Source organism: Sphaerodactylus townsendi, linkage group LG10 (genome assembly GCF_021028975.2).
Source record: "Sphaerodactylus townsendi isolate TG3544 linkage group LG10, MPM_Stown_v2.3, whole genome shotgun sequence".
In the NCBI taxonomy this organism is placed as follows: domain Eukaryota; kingdom Metazoa; phylum Chordata; class Lepidosauria; order Squamata; family Sphaerodactylidae; genus Sphaerodactylus; species Sphaerodactylus townsendi.
The window spans coordinates 51,300,876-51,315,061 of record NC_059434.1 but is presented as its reverse complement, the minus strand read 5'-3'; the positions used below and the strand labels follow the sequence as shown (position 1 = coordinate 51,315,061).

Sequence of the window (14,186 nt, the reverse complement as noted above, 5' to 3'; positions counted from 1 at the left end):
CTCATGTGGAGGAGTGGGGAATCAAAACCAGTTCTCCAGATTAGAGTCTTCCACTCTTAACCACTATACCATGACAGAGTAATAACAGTAAGGTGACATTATAACACCAAGATACTGTAATATAAAAGAATCTACATAACTTAAATTCCCTACAAACTAAAAAAATGCTACATAAACAAGTTAAGTTTCATCTCAAACGTATTTGATCAGCATGCATATTCAACTTTTATTTCACTGTATATTTTCATGAAGAATTATTTTGGCAATGCAGCAGCTCTGCATTACACAGAAGTAACTGTACTGGGAGACCATACTAGTTAAACTCAGACTCTTAAGTGATGAACTTGTTCTGAATCTATACATTTGGGCAGAAATAAGACAGCAAAACTCAGAAGCAACTGCTTCTTCCTGGTTGCAGCAGAAGACAGCTGTGCAAATAGTGCTCACTGGCTGGTCCTTATGATAATCACAGAACTCCTTGCCCAATCACAAAAGCAGACTGGCTTTTTAAAAAGACCCCAAAATATATTTAACAAGTTAAACACAACAGGCATCTGAAAACAGAAGAGCAGAAGCCAGCCTGCTGTATAGAACAGAGAGATGAAAATTCACTCTGTATTCAAGGCAAAGTATCTATACCTTTAGAGGAGAAAAGCAGCCTTACAACTCCCCAGGGGAAAAAACTGTCAGTTCCTGCAGGAAGGGACATCTGTAGGCTATTTACATTGGTAAATCTTTTGAAGCTATATTTCAGCTCATAGAGCACCAATTCTGGTATGTGCTGCATGGGAAACAAAGAGTAGTTTAATCCTTCTACCCCTGTAAGGTCTCCCTTTCAGAGCTACCCCCTGCACTCCCATTAATTGGGGGGAGGGGAGAGGAGCAAACCTGAACAACGGACACATGAGTGTACAACTTGAGCTAATTCACATGAAACAAAGTTCCCATGATTAACTTGAGGACCTGAAATCACACATGCACTGGGAATTCTGTGCTCCCCAGATGTGTGCATGTCTGATCTGAATCAGCTTCCATGCCATGACTTCAAACAGCCCAGGAAAGCTGCTATTTGCCCTGTTGGGAAAATTTGCATGTGGCCATAATTAAGACTAAGTTTTCCAGTTAGGCAAGTAATAGCTTCCAGTGACCAATTCAGTCAGGAAAACTGAGGGAAAGGGGGAATGAAGACCCTTCTCCATTTGTGCCTGGCACAGTATTATCCAAAGTCCCCATGGCAGTCACAAGGATTTTGTATAACATAAAACTTTATTTTTAAAAAGCCCCCCTAAACAATTATTTGTTACATGGTTTACAAAATAATAAACGCATGAAAGCCTTCCTAGTTAGGCAGCATATTCTACAACAGATAATGAATACATATGGGAATTGCAGCTCTTGCCCATTTGCAGATTTACGCCTGCAGAATGATGTTTGGATCCAGGCCCTGGTCCAGGGGAACCAGGGGCATGGGTCAAGGGAACAAGAGCCTGCAGCCAGGCTGAATTACAGAAGGAAGGGGAGATAGAAGATTGATAGTCTAGGGAGCAGGTAATTGACCACCACCTTTATCAATTCCAGAGGAAGGTGGAGTCAGGACTAGACTGGACCAGAGAAGGGGGATAGGGTCCAAGGCCAAATGAAAAAAGTCTCTCAGACCAGACATGAAACAGGCTGAGCACACATGACCCAGGAGAAAAGGTAACTGAGTCAATCATGGAAAGGTAGAGCGCCAGGGTGTTGCAATCCCCTCTCCTTCTCATTCTAAGGCTGGTTGGGAACCCTGGCTAAACATAGTCAGGATGATGGAAGATAGACATGCTGGGGCAGAGCAAGGCAGACCTCACAGAGGGCTCTGGATGTGACAGTCAGTACCTTGAACTGAATCTGGTAACTGATGGGCAGTCAGTGGACTTCCTGAAGAATGGTGTAATACAGTGGTGGCGAACCTATGGCACAGGTGCCAGAGGTGGCACTCAGAGCCCTCTCTATGGGCACGCACAAACAGAGTCCCCCCCCCCCCCCAAACATACACACATCTAGGCTGGCCTGGGCCACTGGGCTCGATTATTAGCATTAAACTTGACCTAATTTTGGGGAAGCAGTGTAGGTAACCCTGTTAAGCACTGTTAAACCCCACTTTGATGATTTTCATCACGAGAAGAACTAAAGCGTGATCGCTTTACCTGGAGGTAAGCTTCGGCAATAGGAGGCTTGCTTCTGTGAAGTAAACCACTAGACAGGGTAATTGATTCACCTGTTGGAAGAGTTGCGAAGTTGCTTCAAAGCAGAAGCCACCGACTACCACTGCAAACTTACTCGAGTAACCTGCCTGTGGAGCCAACCGTTTTCTTTCACAAACTAAAACCTCAGTATTCAGGTTAAATTGCCGTGTTGGCACTTTGCAATAAATAAGTGGGTTTTGGGTTGCAATTTGGGCACTCGGCCTCGAAAAGGTTTGCCATCACTGGTGTAATATGTATGCTCCACCTAGCTCCCAATAACTGAGCTCTGACATTCTGTAACAACTGGAGTCTCCAAACTGACTTCAACAGCAGACCCATGAAGAGTGAAGTACAACAGTCCAGCATCAATCTTGCAATTCATTCTGTAGAGAATTAGTCTAAAGAAGAAAATTTTCTAAAAGCAGGAAGCAACTAACTCTTCCTGATATGATTTATTTTAAAACTGCAAAAGCTTGCTGTTAAATAATAATCAACAACTTACTTTTCCGCCAGTGCACAAATTCTCAAGTTACAAAAACGTGAAATCAGTAATTAAGTGCAGTAGAGATGAACTTCAGTATAATAGAAAGCTGTCCAAAGATCAGGTTTATAATAGTGATCAATTTAATTAGCTTAGATCTTTCCAGTTTAAAATGGAGAAAACTGAATTTCAATTCAGTTTTATAATGCAATTCAATTATCAGATAGGCCAATATTTGCATCGCTCTCTTCGCTCCCTACTGCGGTCTCCTACTTGGCCACATAGGTGCAGCAGTCATCTTTCCTCAGCGTGTACAATGCACAGTAAAATATAAGTGTGATATATCCCATGGGTTTTCAACATTTGTTTATATGTGGTGGCCATTTTCCTTTTCATTTATTTAATATATGTAGTAATAATATAAATACCAATACTGACAACGTCACAAATCATTCAAGAGCACCAGCAACTTGAGGGGCCACAGCAAAAGTACCATGTGCTTTATTAGGTTCACTGACAAGTAACTTAAACACCGCTCTGAACGGTTTCCCTTTCTCTACCTCATCTTCCAATATCTATCATTTTTGGCATCATCAGTATCATAACATCACTGTAGAAATTAGGTCACGTTCACATACCAGTTCCATTCTGTGATACAAACTGGCAACGGCACTGAGGTCACTTTCTGAGGACCTTCCTCAGATTCTTCCCAGCTTCAGAAATGAGGCAAGCCACCCAGAGAGAAGGCCTTCCCAATACCATCCATTTAATGGGGAATTCTCTCCAAAGAGATGTTCACCTGATATTGTCTAATCTTTCGTGTATTTTGTTACATCTGTCCTGCCTGTTCATACTGGAATGTTGACTAGAGTGAGTCACAGGGACCATATCATTTCTGTGCTCTATCTACAATTGCTTCCAATTTGCTTTCAGGCTTAATTCAAGGTGCTGGTAAGCCTGAATAGCCTGGGACCAACCCACAGTAAAAGGGCTGCCTTCCTGCATAAGAACCTACCATCTATCCCAGTCATCCTCTGCTTCAGTTTCCTTGACTACCTGAGGCTAAACGGGTGGCGATCCAAAAAAGACCTTTCTCAGCTGAGGCACCAAAACTTTCACAACTCTCCCCCCCAGGAAGATCCTTTGTCGTCGTCCCCGCCCCTATTGATGTCTTCCACCTGCACTGAAGACTTCTTTGCTTTGTTTGGCATACCTCCAACTACCATTATTGGCTCTCCTTCCTGAATTTTCATATTTTTTAATTATTTTATAATTTCAAATATTTTAAATTGTTCAAATGTTGTTGTACTGTTTTTTATGTGCAAAACATTGGGGACCCTGATCAGGTGGAAATGCTGCCCAAAATAAAAATATAACAGTGAAGTCAATAGCACTGAAAAACAGTGTGGTGTGGAGATTAGACCTAAGAGACCCAGGTTCAAATTTCCTCCATGGAAGCTTGGGGTTGATTTTAGGCCAGTCACACAAACTCAGCCTAACCTACTTCATAAGATTGTTGCAAGAATAAACTAGAGAAGAGGAAATTATGTGAGATGCTTTATTCCCCATTGAAAAAGGCAGGGTATAAACAAAGCAAATAAAATATATAAATAAATGCTACGTGCTGTGCTACCAAGCAAGTAATACCAGAAGAGCCTCTGGATTAAATACGGTAATGACGTTATTACTCATGCCCACATGGCACACAATGCATTCATACCACATGGGGATCTTGGAAGCTGGCTATATGTGGTTCCTAAGAACACTGGCTAACATGAGACAAAAGCACATATATATCTCCCAGCCTTTTAGGTAGAAATTATGATGGTGTTTATATAAGCTCATTACTGCCCTCAGCAATGCCCACTACCGTATACACTCGCGTATAAGTCGACCCGAATATAAGTCGAGGCACCTAATTTTACCCCCCAAAACTGGGAAAACTTATTGACTTCATTATAAATTCAGTTTGAAAATGGCAGCTGCTGGTAAATTTCAAAAATAAAAATAGATGCCAATAAAATTACATCAATTGAGGCATCAGTAGGTTAAATGTTTTTGAATATTTATTTCAAAGAAAAACAGTAAACTGGCTCTGTAGAATTGGAAAAGAGGGTCAACAAGAACAATATGGTATCGACAATAACTTTAAAAGTACAAAAACCTTAGCTCAACCAGCAACCAAGCTAAAACACAAGAGTTAAAATCCTCCAAAACTGGATTCCTCGTCATCATCTGTATGTCCAAATGTAACCCAACTTAGATTTTAAGAGGGATATTATCAGAAATGGAAGAATCTACTATTAAGCTTCCATTGTAAACAATGGGGATGAGGCATCCCTTTGGGGGTCAATAACTTTGGATCCCCTGACCCAAACTTCACCAAACCTGGCTGGCATCATAAAAGAGACTCTCTGATGAGACCAGCCGGGTTTGGTGAATGAGTCCAAAAGTTATGGACCCTCAAAGGGTAGCCCCATCTACTGATAGCTCCCATTGAAAACAATGGTGAATGGAAAGAGACACCTCATTTCGGGGGTCCATAACTTTGGACCCCCTGAACCAAACTTTACCAAACTTGGCTGGTATCATCAGGAGTGTCTTCTGAGGGTACCCTGAAATTTGGTGTCGCTAGCATAAAAACTGCGCCACCTGCTGGCGGCAAAGTAAAAACACACAAAAAATTTTAATGACCCGCATATAAGTCGAGGGGAGCTTTTTCAGCATTAAAAATGTGCTGAAAAATTCGACTTATACATGAGTATATACGGTAATGCTTAAACCTAGCTATTTCAATCTTGAAACAAATTATATCGACAACTGATTCCACAAACCATTTTTTTCTTCCCAGTATAGTCTTCCAGCAGCCAAGTTCCCATGTAAAAGTTCATTATGGTCATCAACTGCATAGTGTCACCACTTGCATACTGATCAAAGGGTGAGATGGTGACACAACCTCTTTTGCAAAATGAACGGGCTCCACTGTTTCCCAGAAATTCGGATCAGGTGTAATATTCAAAGAATTGATGTGGATGGTGAACAGAAGCAGCAGTTGACATGTCGAATTCCTTCCCTTTGAGGCTCACCTAAAGGCCTTCCCAACACTACTTTAGACGCCAGGCCAAACCATTTCTTTTTAACTCAGGCTTATAATTAAGAAGTATATCTCTAAGAGCCCCATCTGGGGGTAGGGGCAAGTCCACATGTGGAGTGGCAAGCATCTGTGCTGGTGGATTCGCCCTCCCTGGAACACTTACCTTGCTGGAGGGTGATGCTGCTTGTGTGCGGCCGCCATGGCCCTCCCTGGTGCTGAGACATGGCGCTGGCACCCCGCCACCACTGCCAGTGCAGTAGGAGCCAACATTTGTCAGTTTCCTTCCAGCCATTCGCCCCATTGCACCAGCAGCTGAGTATTTGAACATATGCCACCTTAAAAGATGGCGTAAGTCCATTAATTCCGAGGGTGGTTTCTCGGGATTTTTGCTTTTTAAGCCTCCCCAGGCAACCAGGAAGCCTCTGTGGGGTGAAGTCTGCAGCAAGCTGGGCTCCCCATTATTTTTACAGTTGGTTTCTATCCTAAGAACAGTTTCATTAGACTTTTACAATGCCAAATGTCATCTGTGGGTGGGTTTTTAATTGTTAATTTTAACTATTTTTTTATTTCATCATGTTTTTCTTTGTAAGCAATCTTAAGCAAGTTCTCAGGAGAAGTGGCATAAACATTTTCTGTCACAAATAAAAGGTTCAGTTAACGTTCCCACCAAAAAACTACTGCCAAAAACACCTAATGCAAATGCACAAAGTATCAACACCATCACACTAGTTTAAATAGAACGTATTTCCAAAAAGTACATTTAAACCCTGAATTTGTTTTCTTATTCCAATTGAATTCAAAACAATTACTTCCTAGGAAATATGTCAGAATGCAATCTTAAAACTGCAACTGGAAACTTGAGAGCATCAATTAAGCAGATGATTCTTGACATGATGTAGTATGCTCTGAAGCATTCTAGGGTGGCAAACAGGTAGGTAAAATGTAAAAATTCAGTAACGCAACAACATCCAACTCTCGTTGTACCATGTCATATGAGCACTTTGAGATTATAGGTTTGAGAAGTTGAAAAATTTTAACTCATAACAAGCCATTCCTAAACCCCACAAAAGTGAAATCTTTTCAACTGTCATAGGAAAATGCATTTACAATAATATTCTTCTAGAGACCCTTCAATTCCCAAGAATTACACATGATTAAAAAACAAAGCACATAACATATCCTCAAAAGAAGGTTAATACACAAATAAGTAGGAGAGTTTTGAAGCTAAGTATCTGCCTGTTTGTTCCAAACCAACAGATGAAATTCTGCTCACTCCCTGCATCCACACCAATCTTTGTTTCTCCGGCTCAAGTTCTACTATACATCCTACCCGTTTTCCCCTTAAACCATGGCAGTCTTTCCTGTTTCTAACTACTGTGCAAGGTGTTTCCATAGGCTGTCTTTCATTTCCCATTTTCTGTTGATATCTTCTACTTACCTTTGCTCTTTTCCTGACACTCAATCCTCTAATTTTGTTCATTTTATTTCTGTCACCCTGCCACCCCACTCCCACTTAAGAGTACACAGCTGCCCTGTGGAAGAAATTACCAACCAAAGTGACCTTTTACTTTCCTCATTCTATATTTACCCACTCCTCTCAGAAGTTAGAGTATTTGTAAACATTCCATGGCTTTAGGGTGGTAGCTCAGCCAAGAGACATAGGGCAGGTAATGTACAGTAGAAGTTTTTTGTCAAAGGCTTTCACAGCCGGCTTCAACTGGCTGTTGTGTGTTTTCCAGGCTTTGTGGCCATGGTCTGGTAGATCTTCTTCCTAATGTTTCACCTGCATCTGTGGCTGGCATCTTCGGAGGTGTATCTAGACACAGTGTGTAACAGACTTCTCTCTGTGATACACCTCCGAAGATGCCAGCCACAGATGCAGGCGAAACGTTAGGAAAAATATCTACCAGACCATGGGCACACAGCCCGGAAAACCCACAACCAGTACAGTAACAGGCTTTTAATCTACTGTGAAGACATCATTCCTTACATTAGTACAGCAAAAATGTTACATATAGCTGCAACTGGCACCAAAACTGAAGAGGGTGCAAACCGCTTTTCAACTGTAATGAACTGCTAGAATGACAAAGAAAATTACCAACAGAAACAAAATCTATGACTATGAAATTTAGAATTAGTTTCCCCAATGATTGCACTGGAAAAAAAATCTCCCACAAAATATTTCCTCTATTTGAACAAGAGAATGTTTCTTAAGACAATAAGTCTGAGAACATTTTCGGTTCTTCCAACAGAAAATATTGGGAGACACACCCCCCAAAAAACTTTGTTATTTTTGAGATGAGTACATGTCCAGTGTAAAAATTTGTATATAACAATCTATAGGATCAGATAATGAGAATTCCTATGTGCACTGTAGACATATACATAATTTTTAAACATACGCTTCTTGTTCGCATTTGAAATTTTTTGGTAATACTTAACATGCTACGAGTTTAATAGTTAATATGCTAACTGCCCCATCTAGAGGGCAGGCTGAATGCGCTTGGGACAGCAGCACAGTCTTGTACCAGCATGTTTGGCCCCTCTGCCATGAAAGGGGCAGCCCCACCGGTGCAGGAAACAAATGCACCGGCAGCTGGCCACCTCTCAGTCCTGCAGCAGTGACACTGGGGGGCAGGGGGAAGGGACTGGAGTGTTCCCAGGGGTGAAGTCAACATTACTCAGCCTTAACCTAGGGTTTAGGGCCAGGAATACAGCACCCAAGATCACTGACTTACTGTACCAAAAAGGGTAGGGTATGTCCACTTAGCCCTATGGATGGCTTTCCAGCAGCAGATTTTTTCCCTAAGTTTTCCATGCCTTCCTGTGTAGTGAGAAAGTCCTCTGGAGACAGTGCTGTAGCGGCGCTGTCCCCATTCACCTTGAGCTTTGGATGGGGCTGCCTGTTACTAAACCATTTACCATTTTCAATATCTCTCTCGCAATTATAAGGCTTATTAACAATTCTGTCATATAGAAAATTAAGACTTATAAATTCCATAAATGTACAAAATTATATACTTTTACATTGGATTTTATGTTATTTAATCAATAAAATAAGTTCAAATATGATAGGAAAGCTAAGTACTATATACATTTCAACTTCCCCCAAAGTTTCTGCTCTTTCCTCAACAAAAAAATTAAAAAACCCAACCCTTTTCTGTGGCTTTAAAGTTCCAGAAATGTTACATCACTAGGTGTCCTAGAGCATCTAAAACAGGGGTAGGGAACCTGCGGCTCTCCAGATGTTCAGGAACTACAATTCCCATCAGCCTCTGTCAGCATGGCCAATTGGCCATGCTGGTAGGGGCTGATGGGAATTGTAGTTCCTGAACATCTGGAGAGCCGCAGGTTCCCTACCCCTGATCTAAAAGAATAGTCTTCTGCAGCTTAAGGATCATGAGAAGGAAATAAGAAGGAAATAGTTATTCTCCCGCTATAATTCCATCCCTTCTATAACAATGCTTGAATTCTACAGAAGAACAGGGGACAGACTTAGGGAAACATACTTTCTACAGGCCCCATTTTCTTCTTGTTGTTTATGTAAATATATAAGATACACATTTGCAACATAAGGAAAATACAAATTACAGTGAAAATACTCTCCAGTTGGCTGGCTGACCAATCTTCCTAGAAAAGTGGATTTGCTCCAGTAGTTTTGATTAGCATTGGATCAAAGAAAAAAAATCTACAGCAGCATAGACCTACAGTGTTGTTTAAAGACACACAGATAGATTGCAAAACTTTGCCCAAACACATGTCAGCAGCTCCCCACAGCGCCATTAATCAATATGTAAAAAGAGTGTAAAGGAAGAATTCATGCACATCCATGCAATTCTGCAGTGTCCTAAGTCTCAGGAACTGCAATTCTTTCCCTCTTGAAAAGGGAAGCTGAAGAAATATAGACAAGAAAGGTGATTCACAACATCAAAAGAAGGCCATGATCTTCAACCAAGCAATCCCTACTCGGTAATAATTATTTCTACTCTAAATGAAGTACATTTATACCTGTGATTCACTTGATAATGTTACTATCAAAATGGGCTTCTTATTAATATCACCATTCTAAAAGAAATGAATAAGTATAGGTAGCAATGGCAACTGTCCATAACTGTGTGCAAAAACAGGGATATAATATTTTCAGGGAGAACAAATGCTTAAGGTGACTTCAAAAAACCCCACAAGGGTAAGTAGCTGAATAGAATCTACCTAAGCTTGCCCGATCAATAACGTTCACTGTAAATCAGAAAAAAGGTTAACGGTAGTTATCTCCACATCAAGGCACCAATACTACAGGACAGGCCATTTATGCAAGATGCAAGGCCGATGCAGTTGCCCCCCCTCCAGCCCCGCCCTCGCTTCCGTATTTACAATCCTTCCTCTTCCCTCCAATTCCGTGCTTGCATTGTCAGCGCCACAGGGAGCTGCCAGTCACTTCAGCCTCGCCCGGGTTGGTCTGAAGGACCGAAGCCCCGCCTAATGGAGGCGGCAGAATTCTGATTTCGAACACGCTTGACAGTTGATTGGTCGGCGAGGCCCGTCACTCCCTCCTGCCCCCCCACCCCGCGCACAGAGGCTCCTCAGGGAGCTCCGCGCTTCCGCTATGGGGGAAGGGGGCGCCCAAACATCCCCGCTAAATACAGGCAGCTCCGGTCGCGTTAGGAGCGGCACCCCCCCACCCCACGCGCACCTTCCTCCTGGAAGCCCCGGAAGGCTCCCCATCACGGAACAAAGTTTAGAGGGCCAGAGACGCCTCTAAGGGGTGGGGGAGGCCCTGGAGCCTATTGTAGCCCACCCGAGGGAGGAGGGTCCTTGGACTAGGAAGAGAAGCCGCTTTGCTCAAAGGCTGCCGGAAGAAGCCGCCTTGGCGGTGGGCAGCCTGGCGCGGCGGGAGGGCAGGGATTACCATCCCCGCACGCTTCCTGGTTCGCGCTCCAAAAGGAGGCGCAGCGGCGGCAACACGCGCACGCTTCTGTGCCCGCTAACAGCGCGCGCGGACACTGAGCGCTCCGGCCCGCCGCCGCCGCTTCTGAGCGGCTGCCGCCCAGCCAGGTTGCTACAACGCACACGACGCGCGCCCAGGCGACCACTTCCTGGATTCGTCCTCCCTCCATGACTCCAGTCCAGCGTCAGTGCCGCCCCCGGGAAGCGCCAGAGGACGGCGTGCGCAGCTCCTGCCCTTCTCTCTCCTCTCGCCAGCGCCCCTCGGACGCCTCCCCTCCCCCGCCAGAGGTCCGGACAATCCCGCCGGCCGTTTCTCGCTGCCGCTTACCGGCGCGGATGAGCAGGTCGAGCTGATTCGTGGGCCCCTCATGCAGGGAAGTCGCCATGTTTATGCCGCTGGAGCGAGCAGCGGCGGCGGCTTCGCATTGACCCGCAGGGGCTCCTCGCGCTCGGCCGCGCGCACGCGGGACCCCGCCGCTCGGCGTGCGCGCACGCACGGAGAACGCGCCACGAACACGCAGCTAAGAGCGCCTCGCGCCTGCTCGCCCTCCGGCTGCTTCTCTCGCGGCACGAGTCGCGCAGCCTCCCCGCCTGCAGCGGCCAGGAGCAACGGCAAAGCAGCGCTTCCTCCTCCCCCTGCTCTCCTCCCCCCCCCCCCCCCCCTTCCGATCCTTCCGCCGCCGGCCTCGTCGACAGGAAGTGCTGCGCGGGCGCTCCTGCTCGCCCTCCCTCCTTGCAGTCTGGAGCCGCAGTTCTGGTAACAGCAGCTCGCGTCTCTCGAAGGCTTCACTCGCCCGGCCCGGCTCTCGCTCGCTTCCCTTCTTACTTCAGCCGTCAAGAAATTCGGAGAGGATGGCAAAGGAGGGCGGCAGATGCTGGAATGGGCATGCATCCTCGCAGGGTCGTGTGCCTTCGGAGCGATCAACACCTCGTTTTTCTTCAAGCGTCTTCCGCCACGCAGAATGAAAGCGTTGGCCCGAGAAAAGGCAGGTTTCCCCGGTGCGGTGCGGTACAGTTCCTTGGCTGGATTTTTGGCAAACGCAGAACTAAGTCCTGTTATCTAAACACCGGCAATCCTCGACTCGGTCATATTATGCGGAAGATACACAAATGCGACAAACCAACAGCACGTGGCAGCGCTTCCTGAAGAACCGATTTATGCATTCAGGAGGCAGAGATGATAAAAACGGCATGCACCGCATCAATACAGGGGGAGAATCACTCGTTGGGATGTACTCCTTCGCTAAACAGCAACTATAAATCACAATCAAGGTGGGACCCGGCCGAACGCGTCTTCCCACTGGTGCTAGTTATTCATTTATATGTGAAGAACAATAAAAACTGGAATCCACTGCAGTGCACTTTACCCCACCAATATTCTTCACGATTCTAATGCATGTGTAAGTTAGGCATCTAACATAAAATTAGACATCATAGCTATTGCTGTTATTTGATTTAGAATATCACAAGAAAGCTGAGGATTAATGCATACTGGGTTGATATTTTTGGATTGAACACTTCCATTGTACACAGGAGTTCCATCAGTCAGAAAATGCATGCCTTGTTGCATGGTGCCAGGGTCCATCTGACCTAGGCATGAGAGTGATCATTATCTCTTAAAGCACTGATGTAAGTAACCTCCAAGAATTAGTATAAATTAATCAAAACTATAACCCAATTCAGCAACTAGACAGGAAGTGAAAGACTGCAACTGAATTTAGTGCCTCTTACTTCAGAGTAAACAAGCAGATACTGTACAGTAGTTGTCAGAACTGCTGCTCAATCACATTCATCTACATGTTTATGCCTGCCCACACACACCAGTGTGGATCAAAGAAAACCGGATTATAAAGGCTGCCAATATAAGGTTCAGCAAACCTTGGGAAAATCCCGGGGGGGGGGGGGGGGGGGTTAAAACAAACCATATACTTGCAAACTTGCATGGCAGAGGCAGGGGGAACATTAGCAGAATCCAAGGAGTACTGCTTCTGCAGATGTATTGGATCCAAGCTGAAGAGGTGCAAGAATGGGCACTCCTGAACACATACCTATTGCCTTACTTCTGCAGCCTACCAGGGCAGAATGGGGGTAATTGCGCTGACAAAACTATCTTGGGCTGTGCCTCTGCATTGCACAGCTACCACTGGGAGGTCAGAGGGGAGAAGTGGCCTTTAGGGATAGGAGGACCAGTGAAGGATTGCGGGGGGGGGGGGGGGGGAGCAGCTATAAGGTAAAGGAATTAGGCATGGGAGTGGAAGGAGGAAGAGTGTCTAAGACAGCAGAGAAACGGAACCAACAGCAGTGAATGTTCGCACAGGGGACAGAAAACAAAATTAGCTGCCCTGGCAAAATGTTGGGCAGGGAAGCAGACAGAAAGAGCAGAGAGGTGGCGGGGGAGAGATGCAAGATGTTCTCTTCCACCCCCAGAATCATCACAACCCCCATTGTAATGCCTTAAATACCACATATACTAAGTTACATCCAATTAACACAGCAGTTCAAGTTTAATCTGTTTTATGCTACAGCCCAGTACTGGAATTAACATAGGTGCTTTCCACATCTTGCACAAGCACATATAAGACCTGTGGTAAAATCTAAATACTTGCAACATATGTACCATACTGAAAGTCAAACAGCATTGCCAGTTATGAGTGGTAAGTTCAATCTAAACCATTCTGTTAAGCATGTACATAAAATGAAATTGATATTTTAAAGAAACTACATGGAAAGTCTGGTTTTGACTTTCTCCACTTTTATTACATACTAACAATAAAGCCCATTATACAACAAAATACAACGGACTCTAGGGATCTGTGAGTTGTCGCCAACATGCCTTGTATGGCCTACCTCCTCCCCTTGCGCAGCTCTTTAAAAGTGTGTTGTCACCAATATACCTTGTCTTATATATAGAGAGAAGACTGTCTGCAATTAAAACAAACAAGTATAGAAATTATTACGGCAGTATCAAGACTTTCTTCCAAACCAAGTATCATTATGAAATTATATATGCAAGAGCTTGCATATACAGGCTTGGATCAAGCAGAAAATTTGACAGAATGGATGGGTCAATTTTTGGCCATTTCCCACTCGGGTGTTTCTGGGGGTCCCTTGTCCCCAGAGACAGCATTTAGGGGACATTTAGGAATGCAACCTAAAAGGGATAGGGGAGATAAGTAGTGAGTTGTTGATGAAGATCCCTTGAGTAGCCAGAAGCTTTCTGCTGGATCTATTCCACAACAGAGCTGCTGAGTTTTCCCCCAAAGTCAAAATTAGCTGACAATAGTATGTGTTCCTAAATTTGTAAAACTACTTCAGATATCTATAGTCCTTTTTCACTCCAGCTATCTAGATTTTGCACGAAGTACAATCCAAAGTATACTTTAATCCAAAGGATATTTAGCTGAGCGGACGATGCTGGATCCACTCTAGTGGAAGAGGGGGATAA

General features: G+C 44.3%; 1 protein-coding gene across 4 annotated transcripts in view; it reads right to left on the bottom strand.

Moving 5' to 3' along the window:
• The window catches only part of ELF2 (E74 like ETS transcription factor 2), a 48,750-nt gene that overhangs the window by 17,399 nt on the left and 17,165 nt on the right, over nucleotides 1–14,186 (bottom strand). The window contains exon 1 of one of the 4 annotated variants that reach the window (XM_048510208.1): nucleotides 11,070–11,190. The exons of the other annotated variants lie outside the window; for them this stretch is intronic. Coding sequence (XP_048366165.1) covers nucleotides 11,070–11,127 — 58 coding nt within the window. The 5' untranslated portion in view covers nucleotides 11,128–11,190. Of the gene's footprint in view, nucleotides 1–11,069; nucleotides 11,191–14,186 lie in introns of those variants that run through there. 4 annotated transcript variants of the gene reach the window in all.